The sequence below is a fragment of the Lagopus leucura genome, unplaced genomic scaffold (assembly GCF_019238085.1).
Source record: "Lagopus leucura isolate 7727_CA_CO unplaced genomic scaffold, USGS_WTPT01 138-4_obj-0_obj, whole genome shotgun sequence".
Classification (NCBI taxonomy): Eukaryota; Metazoa; Chordata; class Aves; order Galliformes; family Phasianidae; genus Lagopus; species Lagopus leucura.
In genome coordinates this window covers 23,160-47,862 of record NW_024962475.1, presented here as the reverse complement: position 1 = coordinate 47,862, position 24,703 = coordinate 23,160, and the positions used below count along the sequence as shown (strand labels likewise).

Below are 24,703 nucleotides of genomic sequence, written 5' to 3'. Positions count from 1 at the left end.
AGCACTGCGACTCCGTCACTCCTGGGATCACCAGGAACACCAGGATCACCACTGGGACGCTTGAGATCAGTGGGAGCCCCGGGATCAGCTCTGAGACCCCAGGGATCAGCACCAGGATCCGTGGGATCAAGGGGACCTCTGGGATCAACCAAGACTTTTGGAATCATCAGAAATGCCAGGATCACCCCCTGGCCCCAAAACAAATGCCAACCCTCTGGATTACCTCCTGGGATCAGCGCTGGGGTCACTCACACCCAAGGATATGAGACACAAGCATCCCTGGGACAACCAGCACCCCAGGATCACTGGGACCCCCAGAATCACTCTGCAGGATCTCCAGGGATCCATCACACCCGTGGACATTGGCACCACAGGACACAGCACCCCAGCACACAAACACCCCAGGATGGCTAAAAGCTGCTCTTGCCCCTTTCGAAGATTATTTTATTTCTCCCTGGGGGAGAGCTCATTTCCTTGGGAAATTCTGCATGGGCTGAACTTCCAGCTGCTTTATAAGCCTCTGGAAATTGATTATTACAAAGAAAAGACTGGTGTACACACGCTGTTATCACTAGCCCTTGGGCTGAGCAGGCGATATTACAGCAACAAAGTAAACTGCAAGGAATTAAAGCCAAGCAAAGAGCTTGGATTAATTAATTTTCCCAGTGTTTCAGGTGAAAACCCCCAGCTCAGGATGCTGTAACTCACAGTAGGTGCAGCAGCCCACAAAGCTTCAGCAAGGAGCAGGTGGAAGGAAGAAGAGCTACAGCAATGGGCTGTGCGTCGCACTGCAGTGGGGATGTCCCACATCCAGGTCATCCATGCAAACCAGAGCAGGCTGGGGAGGAGAGGTTGCCCTTCCCAGCCATGGTTCAGTGTGGGATGTGGTCAGCAGAGCAAAGGATGTCCCTTGGAGGACTCAGCAGCCCTCAGTGTGCTCTGCTTGGTGCTGGAGGTGGCAGCAGCCTGGCAAAGCAGCACAGTGCTCACCACAGCTTTGATCTCATCCTGTCCTGGGGTGGGGAGGCTGCTGTAACTCAACACTGCCGTATCTAATGCTCAGCAACTGGTGGAAAGGCTTCCTTGTGTGCACCTATCTCCAGAGCAGGCCGCTGGAGCCATGGGGTTCAAGGGGTCTCATCAGCTCCTGCTTGTCAGGATCCACCCTGAGAGCATGGAGCCAGCACATATGTGCCCTGATGCTCGCACAGGTGAGAATAAGGCTGGGAGGGTCTGTCCCCAGGATGAAGGAGGGCAGGAGCAGTGCAGGGTGCCCATGACACCCCTCTGCCACCACACTGCGTGGTGCAGGGACACCCACAAAAACAAGCACTGCTGTTTCAGCTCCCTGGCTTGCATCCTGGCCAAGCTCTGGGTCTGATTACCAGTAACTTGTTCTAGCTGCACGAAAGCAAGTTGTTTCTTTGCTATTTTTTTTTCCCTTCTGTTTATTTTTGATAAACCAGTTGTGAAAATAAAGTGACATTGCTCATCCCCCTTGTGCAGAATGCCAGGCGAGCCCCAGTCTGCTATGTGACATGCAGAAACGGCAGGGCTCTGTCCTTCCCTGCAGCTGTGATGTGCCCAGGTTTCTTGTGCATTAGTTTGAGGGATGACATGGCTCTGTTGTATGTGTGCTGGCAACAGAAAACAAACAAAAAACCAGTTATTTTCAGAAGTCTCATCAGTAAAAGCATTTTCCCTGCCAAAATAAACACCCTTTCCAACCTTCCCAAGTAGGGCTGCCCAAATAGGAACCATGAAGGGTGCAGCTCCGTCACAGCAGCGTTGCTATGCTGGTGGCAAATGCCATCAAACTTGAATGAGGGCACAAGAAGCCTTAGGACTCAGCCTGGGAGCTTCTCCTCACTGCCAGAACTGAGGCATTGGTTTTGTGATGTTCTCTTAAAAAATGCACGGTGATTTAACGGTGCAGCTCTAAAATCTTTCTGAAGTTCCACTAAGCTCTTGGCCTCTGGTAATTTATGGTCAGCCTTCGCCAGGAGGGAAATAGTGGTGAAAAGTGCTGGGATTGCTTTTTAGCAATAGGATGGAGCCCGTACATCAGCCAGTGGCAATGAACATCTCAAGGAGCTCCGCTGTGCTGGAGAACCCATCCAGTATGGTCCAAAGGGCTGCGGCCAAACTGCAGCAGGCCTAGAGGAGCCCTGCAGCGAGGCACGGAGCCGCTCGCTGCACACATTGGCAGTGTTACAGGGAGCTGTGCCCAGCTGACATCACCTTTTGATCAGTTTTCATTTTTGCCTTGTAGAACGAGACAGAATCCGGCCCAGCGGGCAGCATCGCCTCCTGCATCCGCTCGAACCTTTCCTGCTCATCTTCCTCCTGCCAGCAGAAAGACAGAGCCACGTGAAAATTGTGGCTGATTCCATTTGCTGCATTGTTCTCAGAAGCCTCAGGACATGGGCTGAGAGTGGTAGGTGCCCCCTTTCCCTTCCTTAGCTGAACAGATCTGGGCAGGAATTTATGCAAAGGCCATCTGCAAGCATAGAATCTTGGAGGGAGTTTCCTCAGCTGTCTTCTCCAGCTGTATCTACCCACGGGACTGTCTCCACTGCAGGGTGATCTCCCAGCAGAAAGAACTCTGAGCTGCACGTTCTGTCCCATGCCCACATCACTCCAGGCAACGTTCTGAACGGCGTGAGAGCACCAAGAGCATGGGTGGAATGGAAGCACAATGTTTTAGAGTTAGAGAATCGTGGAATCAGGTATCAGCCAGTGCATAATGTGTCCATGTTTGAGGAGCACTCTGGCAGATTCTTTGGTCACCTTCTGATCATGAGCAGCTTGCAGAAGGTAACAGTGACTTTGTGGCGTGATAGAAGGTGAATGGCCAAACTGACTCAAAGCACGAGGAAAAGGTGCAAACCCTGATGAGAGCAATGGAGAATCAGTCTGGAAAAGGAAAAAATGGTCAAAAGGAGGAAAGAAACCTTTACAGGAATAGCAGCACTGCCAGTGGCACTAACTGGGAACCTCAGTGACCTGCTCTCAGGGAAAGCAGAAAGAGAAACCAGTGCTGAACAGCATTCCAAGGGACATTGCTTAACCTCTGTGTGAAGATTTCTGCCTGTGACATCATCAACTTGACACAGCTGCAAAACATTACTAAAAGGCACGTTTCATTCATCTTTTGGGTTTTAATTGAGGTGATGATTGCAAGTCCAGGGCTCAAAAGCATTCAGGGAGTTTCTGTGAATACACTGAGTAACCCTGTTTGGTAAAAGTGACTGGTGATGGATTTCCTCTTTTCCCCAAAGAGTGGAACCCTGGAGCAGTGCAGTCAGTCTCCCTGCTGACCATCATCCAAAGGGGTTTGGGTTGCTTTTTTCCTTTGGCTTGGGCTTTTTAGGCTCTTCTCTGCATAGAGTTTGCATCTGCAGTTTTCCAGGCTGATACATCACAGCATTCTGTTTGAAAGCAAACTTATACATCTTTTCCTTACATAATGTTTGTTATTCATAATCTCAAGGGAACAACTTCAGTAGGATAGGAGGAATCTGTCTATGATTAGCTTCAAAACTCTTTGCACGCCTTTCTAGGAGAGAATAAAGAAAATGCTTCACTGAAATTTTCAGTCAAAATAATCAGACATACGGAGACAAAAGAAGTCAATTTCAGTTTTCCTTCTTGAGAAATAAAGCCACCCTGCCCCCAGTGACAGGCAGGCTAGAAATAAGGCCATGCACTTAGGGAGGGGGGTCACACAGTTATGCCCCATTTACAGTCCTTCCCAGCTGGCTCCTGCTCCTCCTGGGACAGATGGATCTACAACATGTCCACACAGCTGCCCAGAAGGGATCTGCAGCCAGGCAGTGGTGATGCAGACAGGGACTAATTCAGGGTGGGATGCACCCATTGCTCCTGTCAGAGTGGAAGCCTTGCCACCACATTCCTATCAAACAGCATTAAGGTTTCAAGTGTGACATTTAACGGGGAAGGACTGGAATAACTTCAGTGGAGAATAACGCAAAGAAGAAGTCTGGTGATTAAAAGCTTAAGAGAAATGTCCATTGTCAGGAACGACAGAAGAGGATGGATATCCCAAAGAGTTGGTTTCTAAGCAGAAGGCTAGCTAAGTGCCAGTTGCCACAACATGAAACACAATAGTTTAGCTGTAAACATTACAGATCATACACTTTGGAAACGAGCCTCCCCGCTGCCCCTCGCACCTCTGGGCACTTTGCCTGATTGCTGATAGTCAGCAGATGACTGGGTGCTTCAATCACTCTGTCCTATTTTAGCCTCTTCGTGGCAAAGCTGACGGGAATGCAAGAAGCACCTCCAGATAGCAGCTCTCTGCATCGTGTCAGATAGCATTTCAGTGCCACGCTGCTTCGAGAAAGGGGCAGAGCTGCCATGCCCTCCTCCCACAGGCTTAGCTGAGCCCTCATTACCACGCAACATGGGGGTAGCAAGAAGAAGCAAAGCTGCCAGGAAAAACTCACCAGGCACATAACTCTGTTTATGGGAATCATTCCAGGTCTGATGTTGCCACTGGGCTTCAGGGCATTCTGCACATACGTGGGGATGAGGAAAGACTCACTGTACCAGATCTCAAACTCTGCAAAGCAAAGTGGGTTGCGATAAACAGGGCTGTAGTGAGCAGAGACAAGGGTGGATTTCTTCCAGCTCCCTGCCCGTGGGCCAGGCAGGACCTCAGTGCTCCAATCTCCTAGGTTTCAACCTATGAGAACAACTCGTTAATAAAGACAGGGCACTGTCAGCTGGCAAAGGCTGCTGCTCGTGAGGACCTGATGGCCCTGGGAACAGTGTGAGAGAGGCAGGCCACCAGGTGGCACTGGTCCTGCACAAGCCGCTTGGGAGCAGGGAGCCGGCAATTTGGAGTGGTCAGGACATTTGAGGGTCGGATTTCAAAAGCAAATGCTAAGGAAGCACAGCCGAATTCCATCCCATAATAGCCAGTGATAACACACAACAGGTGCTGCCATGCAGTGGGCATGTTGTCTTTATAACGCTGGGCATTTCCCAGCAAGCAGCTGCACTCTGCTCTGATCCCTTGGCACGTTTCCCCACTTCAGGAGCAGCTCCTCACAGGCAGCATCCCCCAGTACGACCCACTGCTCTATGACACAGGAGTCAGGAGTAATTAGCAATATTAAACACAGACCCTGCAGTGCAGACACTGTGGACATGATGCAACACCGCTGACTTTTCACCCTGGTTTCAGCTCTGAGCTGACCTCTTCGATCTGGGATGACACAGATATTTGTCTGAGTGGGTCTGTGCCTGAGCATTTAAACAGCAATCATCTGGAGCACCCCAAAAATACCAAACCCAGGTCCAACAGAAACCAGTGGCAAACTTACTGTGCAATCATTATTCGACCCTGTGTACCTCCCAGAACAAGCCACGCAATTCTTTCAACGTGGGATTCCCTGATGGATACAAGTTGTGCTCTGGCAAGTTTGTAGGAAATGAAGTGTTGCTATGTCCACAGCATCCAAATGTTTGGGACGCTGGCATTTGTGCACCTACTGTTCTCCATCACAAGCACAAACCCGGGCACACAACAGGACCACCCTCTTGGTCCTGCAGACTTAAACTGAGTGCAGTGGAGCACACCACCAATTCCCAGATCATGCAAAGCAGAGGTGTGACTCATCAGCACGAGGGCTGTGCTCTCGTGTGAAGAACAGGCTAAAAGGACTGAGCTCTGCTTCCTACTGCAGTGCTGAAATCTGAGTAATGCTCATCTCCCACGGGTACAGAGGAGACAGCTGCAGCTCAGAGCCAAAGGCAGGTGTTGTTCCTTAGCCACCATCTATATTAAAAGAAATCAAAGGTGAGAACCAGGGCCATCAGTGAGAGTGTTATTATTGACTCTTACCCCACAGGAATGCATCTGGTGGCACGACCAGGGAGCAGTGTGTCATTATCTGTGAGAGAGAATCTACAGAAATCCAATGGTATGGCAAAAAATAATAATAATTAAAAAAAATATATAAAAAGATAAAACATAATTATCATCAACAAAATACAAATCAGGAAGGCAATGAGAAAAACCACAACAGAGAATGACAGGGGCTTGTTGTATATGCAACAAGTCATCATCGTCGTCGTCATAGAATGGCCTGGGTTGAAAAGGACCACAATGATCATCTAGTTTCAACCCTCTGCTGTGTGCAGGGTGAAGTGCTGAGATGCTTTTGAGCACTCCACTCTACTGAATGCTGCTCAGAAGCTGCCCTGGTGTGCCAGTACCTGAGATGAGTTTGTTCCTGCACCGGTCCACCAGGTGCTGGCAGTACTGGATTTCTGCCTTCAGGTCCTGCAGTTCAGCATAGCTACATCTGTACTCTTCCTTCAGGTCCTTTAACTTCATGATGAGTAAAAACTCCTTCTCATCAATGATGAGGCGTCCTTTCTCATCAACATACTCTCCTGGAGGGTGAGAAAAGGAAATTAAGGTTTCTTGTGAGGGTGGAGAGGGACGAAGCACAGTCATTATGCTTCGAACCACACGGTAGTTACCCGGTTATACTGAGGTTAACCACACAGCTGATATTTCCTTAGACACGCTTTCTACAAAGACAACACTGCACTGGTGTGGGGCAGAAATCATATCTGAACTCCTGAACCCACTCAGCCATCAGTCCCTGTGAGATGCAGGTGAGGAGCACGGAGTGGACCCGGCAGCCTGCTGGGAGCTCTCACGTAGGGCTGTGGGGGCTCTTACAACAAAGACTGTCCCCCAAAACCCTCAAACCCCTCCTCATGGCTCCTGCGGTGTCCCCTTTGGGGACAAAGGGCTGATCAGCTCTTTGGACACCATTAAGCCAAAGCTGCTTCCCTCAAATAAACATCTTTAGTTCTTATTCTTGCAGTTTCCAGACCCCACGAGTTGGTGGATGTCCTCATAAAGAGCAAAGGCTCCAAAAAAGTAATGAGTCTGTGAAAAGAGAAACGCTCACTCTGATATAGCTTCAAGCTGACACTGCTCATCGTTTAGCCAAAAGGGCTCTGTGTTGTGCAGGGTCAGACCCTATGGGAAGAGACCACTCACAAAGCACAGACAGAAGAGCTGTTTTGCAGGAAGGGAAATGGAAGCCAGCTGTGCATTAGGAAGCCTAATGCAGGGGCCATGGCTCACTGTTCAGGGCCTTCTTGCTACTGACCATTCCCTTTCTCTTTCATTCCCTCCCTGCTGCACAAAAATCTGACAAGCTTTCTAGGCATATTCTACCTAACAAACATCTCAACACAGCAAAGTATCAAGGAACCTACCCCCATTTTTTCCTCTAGCACCTTGCAATCTGGGATTTTGAGTTCCATAAGCCAGACACTAATCAAGATGAACTCAGACTGTAGGGCACTGGCACTGCTGCTCAGATAAACTGTGGATGTCCCATCCCTGGAGGTGCTCAAGGCCACATTGGCTGGGGCCCTGAGCAGCCTAAGCTGGTAGATGCAACCAGCCCATGGCAACAAGGTGGAACTAGATGAGCTTTAAGGTCTCTTCCAACCCAATTGTTTTATGATTATATGAGATGCAATAAATCTCCACCACGGTAAGGCCAAGCCCACTCCCCATGACTCAGGGAGGGAAGATTTAGGTTGGATGTCAGGGGAAAGTTCTTTACAAAGTGAGTGGTGAGGTGCTGGGACAGGCAGCCCAAAGAGGCTGTGGATGCCCCGTCCCTTGAGCTGTTAAAGCCAGACTGGATGGGGCCCTGGGCAGCCTGGTCTGGTATTAAATGAGGAGGTTGGTGGCCCTGCATGCAGCAGGGCGGTACGAGATTCATGATCCTTGAGGTCCCTTCCAACCCTGGCCATTCTGTGGCATGTTTCTGTGACTTCTGCACTGTATTGACCTGCATTTGTCAGCATCAAAGCACAGAGTGAGGAGTGCTGAGGACTCCAATGCAGGAGGAATCAGGTGGCAAGCCACAAGGTCAGCTGCACAGCTAAGGCATAAAGGATGGCGAGCAGCAGCGGGGTGTTGTGGTCCCACCACTGAAACTGCTCTGAAACCAGCAGCTCCCTCTCCTGCCAGGTTCTTACTGGCCATTCTGCATGCACTGACTTACCCTGCTGCGACCGCTCCTGCCTCTGAGCCTCCAGAGCCTTTTTGATGTCCTCCATTTCCTGTTTGATGATGTTGATCCTCCGGGCAACCGTACTGCTTCTCTTCCTCCTGGCGAGGAGGATGCTTTTGTTCTCTTTAAAGATCCTGTTGATCTCACTTCCACACTCCTCCTTAAATTGCTCAAATGCCACTGCCCTGGATGGAGGGGAGCTGCAACAGAATTCAAAGAAGACACACAGAGCTGTGGGGAGCTCAGTCTGTTCTGCCCTGCAGTTAGACCATGGGAGTGGCCATCACTGAGGTTTGTGGATGGTACTTCAATGGGACCTTTGAGGACCCCACTGTGCCAGCTGCATATGGTACCATCCTGTGCCATTCCTGTCCCCCCTACATAACTCCCTCAAGAGTTATTTCCATGGAAATCACATTCCTCAGATGTCTCAGAATTTATTCTTTCCTGGAAAGAGGATTTCTAATGGTTTGAATTTTCAGAAAAACAACTAATCCCGTTCCTCCCTATTGTTGAACAGAAATGCTTTTGTTCTTTTCTTGCTGGATTCACAGCACAGCCTGGCTACGTCTGCCAAGCAAAGCCCTGAGCTGCATACAGTTGGCTGCTCTACACCGCTGCCTCCCATGGCCTTTAAGCTCAGCCTGTTTTGAAAGACTGAATTCAAAGTGGCATTTGTCAGTCCTGGCTTCTCTCTGAAATAGCTTTGAGGCAGATGTGCCCCCACAAAGGGCACCTTTTACTTCAACACAAAGCACACAGCAAAAGGAGAGCGTCTCACGAGACCCTTGGCACTGCAGGAGGAACACCATGCTCCAACATGCTGCTGCTCTGTGCTGCAGTGGCGTGGGTCTGGTAGCAGAAAGGAACTTAAAGTCTTCATGTCCCTCAGTCCAGCCTGGTCAAAGCAAAACCATCCACTGCTTTTCACGGGTTGATCTCCTAAGGGCATTTTCAGGCATTTCAGAGGCTGCATGAGACTGCTTTCCTGCCAAACTGCTGGCAGAGCACCGCACAACGGCCACTGGGCAGACTATACAGCTTTGGCAGCTCAGCTCCAGAGCTGAGCCATTCAACTTGGGGTTGTGCCATATGCAGCTGGAGCAGCAGCCTTCCCTGTCAGCCACGGTTTACAGAAGAATACTAAAATACATGCAGAGGGCATGGAAGAACACAATAGAATCACAGAATATCCTGGGTTGAAAAGGACCACAATGCTCATCTAGTTTCAACTCCCCTGCTGTGTGCAGGTCGCCAACCAGCAGCCCAGGCTGCCCAGAGCCACATCCAGCCTGGCCTTGAATGCCTGCAGGGATGGGGCATCCACAGCCTCCTTGGGCAACCTGTTCCAATAACAAATTAAGGTGCTTCAGGAGCAAACTCTCCTGGGACAGCTTCACCCTGAGATGCTCTCCCCAGCTTGCAGGAACAAGAAAAAAGCAGTCATCTTCCACAAGGACAATGGAGATACTCCTATTAATTCAAAGCTGCACTGCTTGCTGGGAGCTCTTGGCAACAGCAGATGGAGATGGGAAAAGTAGTGTGCAGGCTGGGTTGTGTGGGGTCCTGGCTGAGCTCCTGGGAGCTGAACAGCTGCATGCACATCCTCACAGAAAGCATCTTTGGTCTCTGTACCCTGTGCATATTTTACCTCGTCAACACCATCAAGAAAGAAATGCAAACCAGTGCTGTATTTCTGTTGTTGTGCAAGCAGATGATGAGCACACTGTTGTGTTTCTGGCAGTTCTCCACAATTCCGCCCTGCCACGGAACTTCCTGCCATGACCTCATGCAGATATTGCCCTCTTTTCATGAGTGTCTGGAGTTTGGTGGCTGGTCATGAGGTCTCTCTGCACTCTGACCAAGAGGTGACAAGTACTGTGATTTTACATGGGACCAACTGGAAATGTAATGAAATGGCAGAAGGTTAAAGCTGCAGGCGTGTTCCAGAATACCCAGAGAAAGGGGGAAAAAAAAAAAACATGCCAGCATTTAAGTCAGGAACTGACTCTTGGTCAGTAAAGACCTCACACTCAACACTCAACACACTCAACTGTGCAGCACAGAGCTCAAAGCAGATGGAGAAGATGACAGGCACCAGCATACTTTGGTGCACTGCTACGTGACTGTGTACTTCTGCATCCAAGCAGTGAAGATCTCTGATTCTCCCATTTACTTTGAAGCAGGTAGCTGTACTAGGGAGACACAGAGCCACCACCCTGGTGTAAACCATCCTCTGGCAGACAGGCTAAGCACCCTTTAAGGAGAGGCTTACCTGGGCCGCTGGGAAATCTCCTCAGAGACTGGCTTTGAGGGCTGTGCATCATTTTTTGCTGTATCCTCATTCTTTGCTTTCTCTTTCACATCCAAATTCTTGGTGGGAATGATTACCTGACTTTTTGATGGTAAGTGAGCAGCCAGGTCTCTCCCAGAAAAGAAGCTTTTAGTTCCTTCCTTCCTGATAGAGGGGAAAAAGATGAACCAGATTAATTTCTTTGTAAGAGGGCACTGGAACCAAAGCATGCTGTAGGTGTTAGGTTTTCCAATTCAAAAGCTATCCTCTCTCAGCTCTCCTACATAAACACCAGCCTGGTCTGCTTGGGATAGTTGGTGTGACTTCAGAGAGACCAAGGAAGGTGTTCACCAGACCTCTCTCCATCTTCCTAGAGAAGAACTGCACAGAGAGGTCCCCCATTTCATGCAGCTACTGAAGCCTTGGTGGTTTATCTCCATGTTTTCTCAAGGATTTAAAGGAAATGTCAGGGAGGAGCCAAGCCACAGAAGCAGTTGCAGAAGTTGCCCCCTCAGGGACACCACTCCTATAAATTCTAATATCTTTCTTTCTGCTGTTCCCTCTTCCCCTTCACAACCTCCTCTCAGTTTCACTCCATACCTGCTCCTCAGTCCGTTGCCCCCTTCTCTTTCCACTTGGCAGATCTCATGCTACCCAACACTTTAAAGATAACCTTCAGGTTTAACGAGTCTCCTGATGCCCAGCCTGTTCCCTTCCTTGCTCCCTCTCTGCCTCCATCCACGTGTGACAACATGTTGTCCAAGAGAAAAATAAAAATAAGGAGAGTAGTTTGGCTGCTGAACTCACTTGAACTGCTCACTGCTTGTCCTGAATTTCTTCTTCTTCTCATCAGGTTTGGGTGAAACTGGGGTAGGTCTGGTCTCCACATCTCGTCTCTTCAACAAATGGTGATCCACATCAACTATACCCAACTGAACATGGGAAGACATAAAATATGGACCAGGAGGAATAGCTCTGCAGCTGTCTAGGCCATGATATCCAGCCCATACCCAACAGTGACTTCATATTGCTATAGAACCTAATCTGGAAATCTTTGTTCACTATGTGAACATCTAGAAAGTACAAATTAAAAGCCAAAATTATCTACAGATTCATATGCTGAATGTTTTACATTCCCAGAGGGTCTCATGTCATGGAAATAAGTTCAAGCTTTTACTATAAATCTCCCCCAAAACTTTAGACAGTTGTAGATACTGAACGATTCAGAGAGCATTCATAGTGTTTTACTGATGATATAAGCATAACACAAACAGCATTAGTAACAGTGCAATTAGTAACAGTGCAATTAGTAACAGTGCAATGGAAAAGCAGCCTCAGAAGTCTTCATTTAGTGTAAGAGAATCACAGTTTTTATACTTTCTCTCATACTGCCCCACTCATAAAACAGGAAGAGATGTTAAGTGTTAAAATCTACTTCTCTCAAGGTTTGGCTTTGTTTGTCAGTTCTAAATAAAGACTTGAATCGGCCCATTAGGGACCGTGTGTTTTTTTGTTAGGCAAATACTTAACATTTTCCCTTGGGCTTTTTCTCCCAGATATTCAGAGCATCTACAGTTAAACCACAGAACAAGTAGATGCCCTGCAGAGCAGATAATGATTGTTTTATCCCCACTACTGGGTGAAAGAAAGGCAAGGAAATAACCACTTCAGAGAGAAAGAATTTTGTGATGAAAACTATAGATCAGAGTCGACAGCTGCATTTATGGTTTCCATAGCATATGCTTATATTGCTCCTGAAATTATAAGGGTTAAAAGGGGCCTCATCAGATGCAGGTGATCTGGGCCTGGCTGACAGGCAGGTCGCCTTCTTAGATCAGTTTAGGCTTTCTCCAGTCGTGCTTTGTAAATGATTCTCTTCAAATAATGGGCCAAATGCTCAGCTGACAGGAATGCTACTTTGTTAGCGGGTGAGCACTCACCCATCACACCAGTAGTTCTGAGTTCAGATTTCAATAGGAAGTTCTCAGCTTGAGGCAATTCAAGGTTCAGAAGCAAAGAAGATAATCCCACATTGGGTTTGGGGCAGGACCTAAGCACCAGCCATTACCTTCTGAGCAGCAGCAATAGCAGCAAAGTCGTTTTTGTCTATCAGAACATACTTGCTTCGCAATCTGGTTTCCACTTCACCTTCCTGTTGTCTTTGGGGAAAAAAAAAAACAACACAACAGCAGCCCCTTACCGTTGTGTTGAAGGACTGTTTCATATGCCAAAAGCTGGAATACCTCCTGACATCACGTTTCCAAATAAAGTATATTTTACCTGTGATCTCATACCCAAGCACCCTGTCTCGATCCTTCTGCTCTTCCTCTGAGTGTTGTAACCTGTTCCCATTCTCCTTGTCCTTTCTTTTTTTAGACTGTATAGCCTATGGAAGCTTTCCATGGATACTTAAATACTTAGCAGAGCCTTTTAATAGTCTAAATTAAATGATATCACATCTCTTCAGGCATGTCACTCAAATATCAAATCTTACTCTAGCACGGAGGTTTGCAAACAGTGATTTGTTTTTGTTCACTGAAAGGATCAGGTGAAGCACTGTCCATGGGATTAATTATTATTACTGTTCAACTAATCAATTAAAATCTGCAAGTTAAAAAGAAAACAAAACCCAAAACCTGCTGCTTCAGCACAATAAAAGGAGTCTGAAGTTCAAACAACCACTTTGGTCTTTGGTCCCTGAAAAACCAGACTGCCTGGTCTGATGACATTACCACAGACAGCTGAGTTAAGGCAAGTTTCTCAAGAGCAGGCAGATTTTGTACAGCAGCATCCTGCTGTCGCTCTTACAGCAGAAAAATCTAATTAGGAGTTGGACTGGATGATCCCTACGGGTCCTTTCCAAGTTGGAATAATGACTCTGTGATCTGCTGCCTCGCCAGACCATGGTTGGTTATGGAATGGTTGGTTAGCTGCCCTAACAGCCTCATCCCTCTTTGTTCTCTGCTGTTTCATGACATGGAAACTGCTTGCCCATTTTTCCCAGCCTGCCATTTACATTCCCTCATTCGGCCCAAAAGAACATCTCTCCTTACTCACCAGTAAGACTTGCAAACAGACACTTTCACCCTTTCTCACCTCCACACCACACAGACAGAGAACACTTCCTTGGAAACAGCCACACCATTCTTATCATGCTCTTCAATATTTGCTTATGTGTGAAGCTTGTCATTCAGAGCCCTTGCACATGGCTTACTGGTAGGTCAGAGGCAACTGTCTTCTTGAGCAAAAGCCAGCAGAAATAGTCCAGAATGCTGTTATCAGTTATTCCCTATACTTCATAATTAATTTCCACCCATTAAGTGTGATATCCCAGTTGATATGGTTCCTAAACCTTACTGTGAAATACATCAATCCTGAACATCTTACCTTACAATCAGCTTGAACTGCCTAAATACCTCCTGGACTTGCCTGAAGTTCATTATCTGAGGAAAAGATGCATACAGTGAAAACACAAGTAAGCATTTCCATGCTGTGATCAGCTGCACCAATTCAAATATCTCAGCTCGTGAGGGCTCTGCTTTCCCATATGTGGGTACGAGCACTGAAGGAGAGACACCTTTATACTGTACTTGGCTGGAGGTGGATACGTTGCTTGCTCTGAGAGAGGAATCTGATAGATTGTGACCAATTCCATGGGGTGCACAGTCAGCAAGGTAACAAACTATCAACAGCAGTTTTACAAATGGCACAAAGGGCACCTGCTGACCCACCTGCAAATTATGAAGTCACTTCTCACTGCTGTCCAGGACTGTGTTAGAACTAGCATCTTACCCACAGATATCAAAGAAGGGTCATTGAGCCACACTGTCTTTGTTTTAGAGGAACACAGGCAAGTAATGGGGAGTGCAGCTGAGCAGGAATCTGCACTCAGGTCTGCCATGGTCTAAGATTCTAGACTTAAATGTGAAATGCTCTTTAGTCTGACTCTAAAAGATTCTTTAGTCCCATTAAAGACATTACTCCCTGTGTGAAACTCCTTTGTCCTCTGCCTTCCCTGCTCCATGCCCACCCACATCACACGTTGCAGCCCAGGTAAAACACACCTTCACATGAACCTTTATTCTGCTCCATTCCTGTCTGCTGGAGGGAGAACACAGAGATGTGGAGAGAAGACAATGCTCACATGAGATGAGAGGGAGTATCTCAAGCTGTTTCATTTACAATCATAGAATAGAATCGTTCAGAAAAAGGAAAAGACCTTCAAGATCAGCAAGTCCAACCATCAGCCTGACCTACCAAGTTGAGCAGCACCCCCAGGTTCTTCTCTGTCAGGCCATTTTCCTGCCACATTCCCCCCAGCCTATGACTCTGCTGGGGGTTATCATTAAGTTTCCAAAAAAGCAAGAATTCTATGAAAACAAAGAGACAGACCCTAACAAGACAAATATATATACACACGATTTTGCAGCATTTCTCAAGTTAATGACAACCTCTTCAGAGGTTTTCTTTGCTCCTGCCTTGGAATAAAATGGGATGGAAGCAGCATATAAGTCCTTTTCTACTTAAAAAGCTACTTACGTCAATTTCATCAATGGTTCCTTGTAGATATTTATGGATTTGAGATTTAATCTCTGCTACCTGGACATCAGTCAGAGGGCCATAAGTCACCAAAGAACGATTTACCTAAGACAAAAGGCAAACAACTGAGTGTCAGTGGATTACAGAGACCTCAGCAAGTGCCAGGCTGACATTGGTCTCCTCGTGTTTAATTTCTGATTGTGACTTCTTGTCAGATCATGGGGCATGGAAGCATGCTGAAAGCAGTGCATTCCCTTTCACACTTTAACCAAACAAGAAGGTGGCTTCACAAGTCTTAAAAAAAAATCTACACTGCATAACAAATGAAGCCACAGCACAGTCTCAGCACAGAGCTTTGACTAAACCCCATCAGATTATGCTGAAGGCAGAAAGAAGAATACAGTCACGTTGGGTAGTGAATGACTGATTCCACAGCAAAACAATGATCACCACAAAGCCCTGATTAGGACCATCCATGGTGGTGCAGCCTGTTCCTCACCAAGCTGTCATGCATGGCCAGCTCCTGCTTCAGAAGACTGATTTCCTTCTCCAAAGTCTTCACTGTTCCCTAGAAGGAAAACAGAAGGGTAAGCGAATGACCAAATGCTATTAGGGAAAAAAAAACCCAACCTGCTGAAAAGCAGCATATCCTGAACTGCTGTATAACATCACAGCTGTGTGCCAGCTCCCCCAGAGTTGGCTGTCAGGTTTGCATCAGTGAAATAGTGAGTCTGAAAAACACTTTGCCTTTGATTGGCTTCCAACAGGACAGCTTCTGTTGTGTCCTGGGTGGACTGCCTGCAGAGCCAGCCCAAGCCATCTAGAAAAAGGCTACCTGCTTATTACCTTGCTGCTTTCCTGCTCTGGTGCTGTAGGGGTTCTCAGGTTCAGGACACAAATACTGTCTTGAAAGCAAAGAAATATGCAGTGCTCCACCATTACTGAACTCTGTAGGAGTTCCAACATTAACTTTAATAGAGGCAGGAGTTTAAAATAATCTATTTTTTTTCTGATATACCTGAATGTAGTCAGTCTCAGGCTGGCTGATGAGTGGAATTTCATTAAACTACCAAATCTCTCTCAGGTTCTTAAGGTAATTATGCTAAATATTAATGAAATGAGAAAATATAACTCCTTTCATTGCCTTTCTCTACATACCTCTGAGTCGTATGTCACATTAACGACTGGCTCTGTTGTGATCCATTTCATTCTGGTAGCAAAACGAAGAGAAGACAACTGAAAAACACATTTTTTAAGTAACTGAAAGATATATTGGTGAGGACACGATGTTCATAATCTGTTATTATTCAACTGTATCAAATCCCAGTCCATAGCAAAGTAAAATGTATGTAACTCCATCCAGCATCACAGAGTTTGGGATCCCAGAAACGTATCTTCCAGTGCTTGTTGGCTGCTGTGTGATGAGCCAGCTTCAGCTGATGCTTTGTCTCTTCTGTTTTGTGTGTGGACAGTTCTTTGTGTAACAGACTTATCCCCCATCTCACTTCTCATTCAAATAGCACATCCTAATATCCCTGAGACATACATCAGAGCCTTTCAGGCTTAATTCCTGCAGTTGTTGTATCTTGCAAGCTGCAGCCAGAAAGTCTTCCCATTTCCTGGGTAATTTTCCTTGTTTCTAGATGCTACCACAGCACAAATAGGAGATGAACAGCACTCTGCCTTGATCACAGCCCCATAGCAGGTGACTGTGTTTCCCTTTTTTGCTCTTTAAAAGGCTCTTGGCAAAGAGAAAGATGATTCCCTTCTCTGTGTCACAGATGTGGTTAGGATGATCCATTTCACACAGTGAGGCTTCTGCCAATTTTATTCTTTCACAGCCTTACTGCTAGGATGCTACTCCTGGTTCCAGTATCCCAAGAACCAACTGAAAGCCAGCTCAGTTCTGACATGAACTGGTGCCATTCCACTGACTCTGTGACGTTACGTACCTTTCAAAACACATTTGCAGAGCTGAACCAACAACAATAATTAATACCATCCAGAGTGCTTGGATTTTTGCTGTTAGGACCTGCCATCATTCAGGCTGCTTTGCACAGTTTGCATCACAAAGCAGATTGACAAGAGCAATCTGTTCTCTGAGCCATTGAGATAAGAGGAGCTATCCAAGTTTTCTGATGGATGAGACAGGATGTTTCCCTGGGACTCCTGCCACAGCCCTCCAGAAGATACTCTTTAACTTATGGCCAACACAATTGCAACAGCAGTGTGAAAAAGACTTCAATTCTGCGGAAATAAGCTCTACTTACAGTCTCCTCTACATGCAGAGCTTCCCCACAGATATTGGCCACTAGGACAGTATTGCATTTTCCCCCTGAAACAATAGATTAAAAAAAAAAAGAAGACAGTAAAGAATTTAATTTTGTTGCTGTTTCCTTTTGTACAGAAAATAATACATCATGTGCTGATAGAGAATAGAAAATAAAAGAAGCAACAAGGACCACAGCTAGTTTGTAAGTGCCCCTCTAAAGTCCCAGGTACAGAATGACTTAGAAATGAAGGTGAAACGTGTTTTTTACCTCTTGATTGTGCAGTAAGGAAATGAGAATACAAATTGTAAAGGCTTGAAACTGGATAAATCAGAGCAGAGGATTTTAAAAACCCTTGGCTAGTACAGGATAATCTGACAGGACATTGCCACTGCCTCCTGTAAGAGCAGTGCAAGACTTCCCAGAATCATAGAATCACTTCTGCTTGGAATACCTCACACATCCCTCTGAGTTTATGTGTTTATGTGTAAGAGTCTTCAGCGCTGACAGGCTCACCGAAACACTATTTTCTATGCATTCTACACGGGGTTGGTGCAAGCCACAGCTCTTACCTAAGGCGTCCTTGAGAACGTGGGTAAGCTTGCTCTGCCGGAAGGGGATGTGCTCCCTCTTCGGGTCAGCCAGGGCAATGATGATTTGCTCAAGGAATGACAGAGACTTGTTGATGTACGCGGCTTCCTTCAGCACCCGCCCTTCAGACTGCAAGGGAAAGCAAAAAGCAAAGCTTCCACGATAGATGTTTCTGTTTGAACTGCAGAACGGGATGGCGATCTCATTCAGACCAACCCAGTTTGTGATGTAGAGCTCCTTTCAGTTTGAAAACATAAGTCTGCAGAGACTTCATTACAAGTCTACCAGATCTGCTAGCTTCCTTCACAGTGGGGGAAGGCTGTACTTGTAACATGGGATTTCTCCTGTGATCGATACAGAACGTCACATGGGACCTGTGGAGGTCAGTGCTGAGCTCTAAGAAAGTCTCTGCTCTAAGAGTTTGCCTGCTGTGACCCAAGGCTGCAGATTTGCACTGCGGCTCATGGAACAAAGAGGAAAATGATGAGCTCCTTATCAGGGCTGATGGCTGTGGCCCTTCCCTGTGTGGAGAAATGATAAAAAGCAGGTAAACTAACAGAGCCTGGGTTACAGGCTGAGCCCTGTTGTGGAAAGCCCTGCAATTTCACCTCCAATTTGTTGATGACTGGCCTGCCCACCCCTGGACTGAAACATTTCTTCCACTACTTACTCCAGTCTTGCTCAGTCTCTCGGATCCTGCCAAGTCTATTAAGTTGATCTTAGAATTAATGCATCTGATATCTGAGAGAACTCTGACACGAGTCTGAAGGGGAAAAGAAAATAAAGTGCACTTAATAGCAGGCAAAACTGACACACAGCAAAAGCCAGACACGTAAAGATCCTCAACCATTGGAGTCCCTAGAAAAAGCTGCTGGAGCTCTTACCTCAATATAGATAGTAAAGATGCAATGAGATCTGGAGGAATTTTTATTCAGCGAGTGTTCTGCTATCACTCTGTTGGTCTCACCCTGCAAATGAAGGCAGAATTGAAGATGGTGTTTTCAAGCTTCTGCACCAGTGGAATAAAGGGAAATTAGAAATAGGAATTTGAAATAAGAATAGTGATGGTTCAGCCTTTGTTCTGCAGACTGAGATTCAGTTGGTCAGAGCAGCACGTGGTATTTGCTTCACTTTCTTATTCAAAGGCTTCTGAAAGCATTTCTGCAACATTGCTAAGGGTCAGTTCACTGTAACTGTGCCTTTTACCAGAAACCACATTGTCTGTATTTCCACTTTTATGGCTTAGCTCACAGCTGTGGCTTTGTAAAGAACAGTCGGTAAGCCTTGTGCAGACTCAACACCTCCCTAGCTGTTTCAGTTTCTTGATGAGAACCAAAGAGCTTCCCAGGCTTTAAATGTCACAGAAAACCACATATATGCTAGCCACAGGTTTGTATGATGCTTACAGAAATAAAAAACAAAACAACACTGAAAATTATGTTGCAACTGCTTGATAGGACTGCTAGTCTACCTGGTGAGGGCCAGAAGTGACTGGCACTGCACTAGAGTCTAGATTCAGGAGCAAGAACTAATGTGAAAACCTCTACACAAATGCATGAAAGTTAAGCTGCATTACCATCTTCCCTCTTCTCTTTAGAAGGAAAACAGAAGCTGTTGTGAATCACAGGGCCTAGCTTAGGGCACTGTGCTTCCTTTAATGAAAAGGCAAGCCAAAGATTTTAAGGACACCAGATGGCTCCTGGTAAGAACACAATTCCTGCAAACAGAACTAATGATTTACTCATGTTTTCCTTAGGAAATAAAGCGCTCCCATGGAAAGAAGGATGCAGCCACGAGTTAAGCAAACCTCCTTCACAAATATAACCCACGGTGTGAACATCCCTGCTGTAAAATCTTATGGGTGGACCTGTGCTGTGACCATCCCAAAAGTGGCTCTGGAAAGGCTCTTTTCTTGAAGCACTGTCCTAGCACATAGCTAGGCCAGACAGGTGTGTTGTTTTTCAGGAAGAAATTCCAGTGCAGGTCAGCTGGTGGATCTGAAGGGATCCCAAATATTCCTTCATGTTGAGGCACTCACTGACATCTTTGTTGATGATCAGGGAAGTTTCAGTTTGCTGCTATGTCAGACAAGTCTGGTGACATGAAGGCAGTCTCTGGCTACTTGAACCATTCTGGTGCAGCCTGAAACCTCCAAAGCTACTTTTCATGGCCTCACCTCTAACATATTTCCTCCAGCACTCAACTTACCCTGGAATACACTAAAAACCAGGGTTTCTCTATAGAAATCTTTCAGAATCTCTGCACAAGGGACATTTTCCTTGCAAGAACGTGGACTACAAAGCATTACCAGTCCTTCTACCCCTTGTAAGAGAACAGAAAGGGCTCAACCTTTGCCCTGTCCCTGGAGGTGTGCAAGGCCAGGTTGGATGGGGCCCTGGGCAGCCTGGTCTGGTATTAAATGGGGAGGTTGGTGGCCTTACCTGTGACAGGAGGGTTGGAGATTCATGATCCTTGAGGTCCCTTCCAACCCTGGCCATTCTGTGACTCTGTGTGATTCTGTGAACCTCCCTCCAGCAGTCCTGACCACCCACCCCCTGCATCACTGACTTCCCTCAGCTAAGCCAAGCAATACAACCAACAGATGAGGCCTAATATTGGTTGCTCCTTGCCTCAAAAAGGAGATTGAGAGCATCCTCCTCGTCGCTAACAGAATGTATAGATAAGCCTTTCACATAAACACCCTGTGGGCAATCCACTACAGCCATCTGCACGTCACTGGCCCCACTGCTTGTCGTGGTGGACAGAAGGTCACACAGTGTCTCGTTGTAGATTTCCAAGTAGGATATCCTGACAGTGATGAATGAATCAACAGAACACGCGATTGCTTTGAAGACCTGTACAAGGATGAAGAAGTAGTCAGTGGCAGGGCTAGCTCACAAACAGAGCTACCAGCTATTTATGGCTTTACAGAGAAGCTATTTATGGCTTTATGAACAGCTGGAAGTTCATCTTTGTGTGCAGAGCTAATTCAGAACTGTGGTTGCCTGAGGGCTGACAGGGTAAGGCAACATTTTTAGTTGACTTTAGTTTAGTTTCTCAGAACAATGATCTTGAAAACAACTCTTCTGAAGACCTTCTCACATTTGGGAAGCAACCCATTGTGTGAACTAGAAGAATCAAACAGGAACAACCTCTGTGAATGACAATACAGCATAACTGCTTGATTCCTCCCATTTTTGTTTCAGGCTGTATCCTTAACACCCCCACATTGGTTTATCACTCCATCCTGCTCTGCAATATCACTGTTATCAGTGCATAAGGTCACAGCACAGTAAAACGAAGGTACAAAGTGTTTTACAGGATCCTTTCTCTCCTTAATGATCATCGCTGAGATAAAACAAAGCAAAAAGGAGTTGGTGGAGATCAGATGAAACGTTTTCACCGTGTTAAAGCACTTTTATGAGTATCAGCAATAGCTGATATGAGTGAGTTGCTATCATTTCTTTCAGTCTCTTTCCCCATGCAGATACTCTGTACCTGCTGCACAGCTCGGGGTATGATGCCTCGATGCTTGTACTCTGCAGTTGCTCCAGTCATTGTGTAAGTTTTACCAGCCCCTGTTTGCCCATAGCACATTATTGTACCTAGAAAAGATTCAAAGCAAAAGAATAAACTCAGGAGGGAATCTCTGCATTTCTCAACCACCACACCAAATAACAAAAAGAGCTGCAGATTACCATTATAGCCAGTTAAAGCTTCAGACACCAATTTCTTAGCTACAGTCTCATACGTCAGTTCCTGGGAGGTATTGTGAAGGACACCATCCAGTCTGAAGGACCAGTCGGTCTGTTTGTTATTCACAACTCCCTTCTTGGCATCTTTTTTGATGTATATATCTATGCTCTGAAACCCAAAAAAGGAATTAAAGGTGACTTCAATAGCCAGGAAAAGATTCAGGAGATATCATCCAAAAAATATCCACTCATTGAAGAGCTGAAAGTGAGCAGAAAATGGAGCACAAATGATGTGTTTTTACTGACCCTTGTGGCCATACTCTAGTAATAGATGTTCTGAAAAAAAAAGGAAACATGGCTAGGCTCATCTTTCAGTGATGTGTCTGGATTGGGGTACCAGGGAAATGATTAGTTGAGCAAACAGAGGTCTGTATTAACAAGGAAGGTCAAGTCAGGAACTTGCATTTGGGGACCAGAAACAGACTGCACCATAGGGAAACCCCTTAGGATGAAATGGTGGTTACCACAGGGCACTCCTCAAGGATCAGTCACAGCCCTCTGCAGGATTTCCATTAGTGACTGCATCACAGGAGGCACGTAAACCACTGCCACGTTTGCAGATCCAAACTCAGGAGGTCATCAGCCAAAAAAATTCTGTATGACTTCATGGAACGGAAGAATTTCTTTGAGAAACATTGGAATCAAATTTCAAGCAGTTTGCACTTGCAATCCGTTTCTATCTACCTTGTTGTCTGGCCCAAACTTGATCACATCTTGAGCAAAATGAGCTGTTGGCTTGACTCGCACAAAGGCACGGACTTTCTTTTCAGCTGCATGCATTCTGAACAGAGGAGAAGAAAAAAGAATAATCAAAAAGTGTTGCTTTCCCTAAAATGTATTATTGGTTACCAAAAGAGGAGTGATAGAGTAGTAGAGCTCTAGAATGAAGTCTTGATGAATGTTCAGCCGCAGTTTCTATCCTTCATGAGGAGCAACTGTGGGCAAACGACTGCAGGAAATTACTTCCAGCATTGTTCTGCTTGGAGAACTGGGCACAAATTCCTCTTGTGCATCAGTCCTATTAACATCCAGCAACTCAAGCTTGTCCTCCCCTTAGCCCTGCAGAGCAAAATCACTGCAGGAACACAAGATGGAATCTCTTAGCTCCTAGCGAGCACCTGATCTTCAGGTTTCCAGAAGAGAAGCACACGTCTGACAACTCATGGCAAAAATCCTGTGCATAGAATCATGAAGGTTGGAAAAGACCACTAAGATCACCAAGTCCAAGCCCAGCCCATCACCAATAATGCCCTCAGTGCCACATCTCCAAGGTTGAACACCTCCAGGGATGGTGACCCCACTACCTCCCTGGGCAGCTGTGCCACTGCCTGACCAACAGCTGTAGCATTGCATGGGGTTGATGCGACCAACATGAACCAGAGAGAGAGAAAACAGATTCAGAACGAGGGGAATTTTCCTCACTGCAACAATGCAGTGCCCATTGTTCAGCATTTGGAGAAAGCCATTACTCCTGGAAATATTTACTTTCATTGGAAGATGGGACGGAATCAGCCCAACGCCTCTCTGGCCTACTGTTAGCCAACAGAGTAGAAACACAATATCCTGCAGCTCATTAGGAATAACCAGTCTGATTTTTAATTGGCTTTTGCCTGCAGAGGAACTTTTATTGAAGCACTGTGAAGCAAACTACATATTTGTTGGTCAGCTAGCTGTGTCTATGGCTGCTTCACCACTCTAAACTCCCTCCCCCTTTGAACGATAAATACTCAAAGGAGAAGGGCAGCCAGAAGGTCAACAGCTCTGTTTCACAGGTGGTGTCCCCAGGGGTTCATCTTGGGATTGGTCATCTTCAGCATCATTATCAATGACATAAATGATGGGATCGAGTGCACCCTCAGCAAGTTTGCAGGCAATACCAAGCTGAGTGGTGCAGTTGAGGCAAGAAGAAAGGAGGGATGCCATCCAGAGGGACCTGCACAGCCTTGAGAAGTGGATGTATATCAACTTCACGAGGTTCAACAAGTGCAAGGTGTTGGGTCAGAGCAATCCCAGCTGTGAGTACAGACTGGGAGAAGAACTTCCTGAGAGCAGCCCTGTGGAGAAGGACTTGGGGTCCTTACGGATGCAAAGCTGCACGCGAGCCAGCAGCCTGAGCCTGCAGCCCGGGAGGCCGACAGCAACCTGGGCTGCATCAGCAGAGGGGCGGCAGCGGGGACAGGGAGGGGACTGTATAAATATTCTGTTCTGTGATTCTGTGACTGCTTCGTGGGGCCCCGCATGGAGCGATGCTGGGGGAGGGATTGGAGCTGTGGGAGCGCGTCTAGGGGAGGGCATGGGGATGCTCACCTCTCCTATGGGGACAGGATGAGAGCTCTCCTATGGGGACAGGGGGTGTGCAGCCTAGAGGAGAAGGCTCTTGGAATCACAGAATTGCCAGGGTTGGAAGGTACCTGAAGGATCATGAATTTCAAACCCCCCTGCTGCATGCAGGGCCACCAACCTCCACACTTAATACCAGCCCAGGCTGCCCAGGGCCCCATCCAACCTGGCCTTGAACACCTCCAGGGACGGGGCATCCACAGCCTCCCTGGGCAGCTGTTCCAGCACCTCACCACTCTCATAGCAAAGAACTTCCCCCTGACATCCAACCAAAATCTCCCCTCTCTCAACTTCAAACCATTTCCCCTTGTCCTGCTGTTAACTACCCTTTCAAACAGTTGATTCCCCTCCTGTTTGTAGGCTCCCTGAAGGGAAGACTTCACTGTTGCCTTTTAGTACTTAAAGAGGGTTTATAAGCAGGAAGGAAACTGAGTTTTTATATGAATAGGTAGTGATAGGACACAGGAAAGGCTTTAAACTAAAAGAGGAGAGATTACATTAGATATTAGGAGGAAATTTTTAACTCAGGGGGTGATGGGGCACTGACAGGGCGATATGGCCCTGAGGAAGTGGACGAGGCCCTGAGGAGGGGGTGGCGCGGCCCTTAAGGTGGCCGGGGCAAGGAGACGATGCGGAAGTCACAGGGCCTCGAGGATGAGACGGGACCCTGAGGAGGGGGTGACAGAGCTGTGAGCAGGACACGGCCTTGAGGAGCAGGGCAAGGCCCAGAGGACGAGGTGACACGGCACCTACCTGCACCCCCTCAACAAGGCCAAACCGCAGCGACGCCGCTAAGGCGGCGCGGAGCTGCGTGCACCGTTCCCATAGCAACAC

At 46.8% G+C, this 24,703-nt stretch overlaps 1 protein-coding gene across 1 annotated transcript; it reads right to left on the bottom strand.

Annotated features, from left to right (window-relative positions):
- Positions 1–1,428: 1,428 nt before the first annotated feature.
- On the bottom strand, positions 1,429–24,699 carry KIF9 (kinesin family member 9). The gene is made up of 21 exons (XM_042890682.1): positions 24,623–24,699; positions 22,214–22,310; positions 21,473–21,638; positions 21,273–21,379; positions 20,405–20,629; positions 18,659–18,742; positions 18,445–18,537; positions 17,756–17,903; positions 17,184–17,248; positions 16,072–16,149; positions 15,413–15,481; positions 14,914–15,018; positions 13,762–13,817; positions 12,443–12,533; positions 11,182–11,306; positions 10,357–10,539; positions 8,073–8,281; positions 6,247–6,426; positions 4,470–4,585; positions 2,242–2,346; positions 1,429–1,637 (listed from the first exon to the last, which is right to left on the bottom strand). The coding sequence occupies exons 2-21, from the start codon at positions 22,307–22,309 to the stop codon at positions 1,530–1,532; spliced, it is 2,409 nt and encodes an 802-aa protein (XP_042746616.1). The 5' UTR covers position 22,310; positions 24,623–24,699; the 3' UTR covers positions 1,429–1,529.
- Between the last annotated feature and the right edge of the window lie 4 nt (positions 24,700–24,703).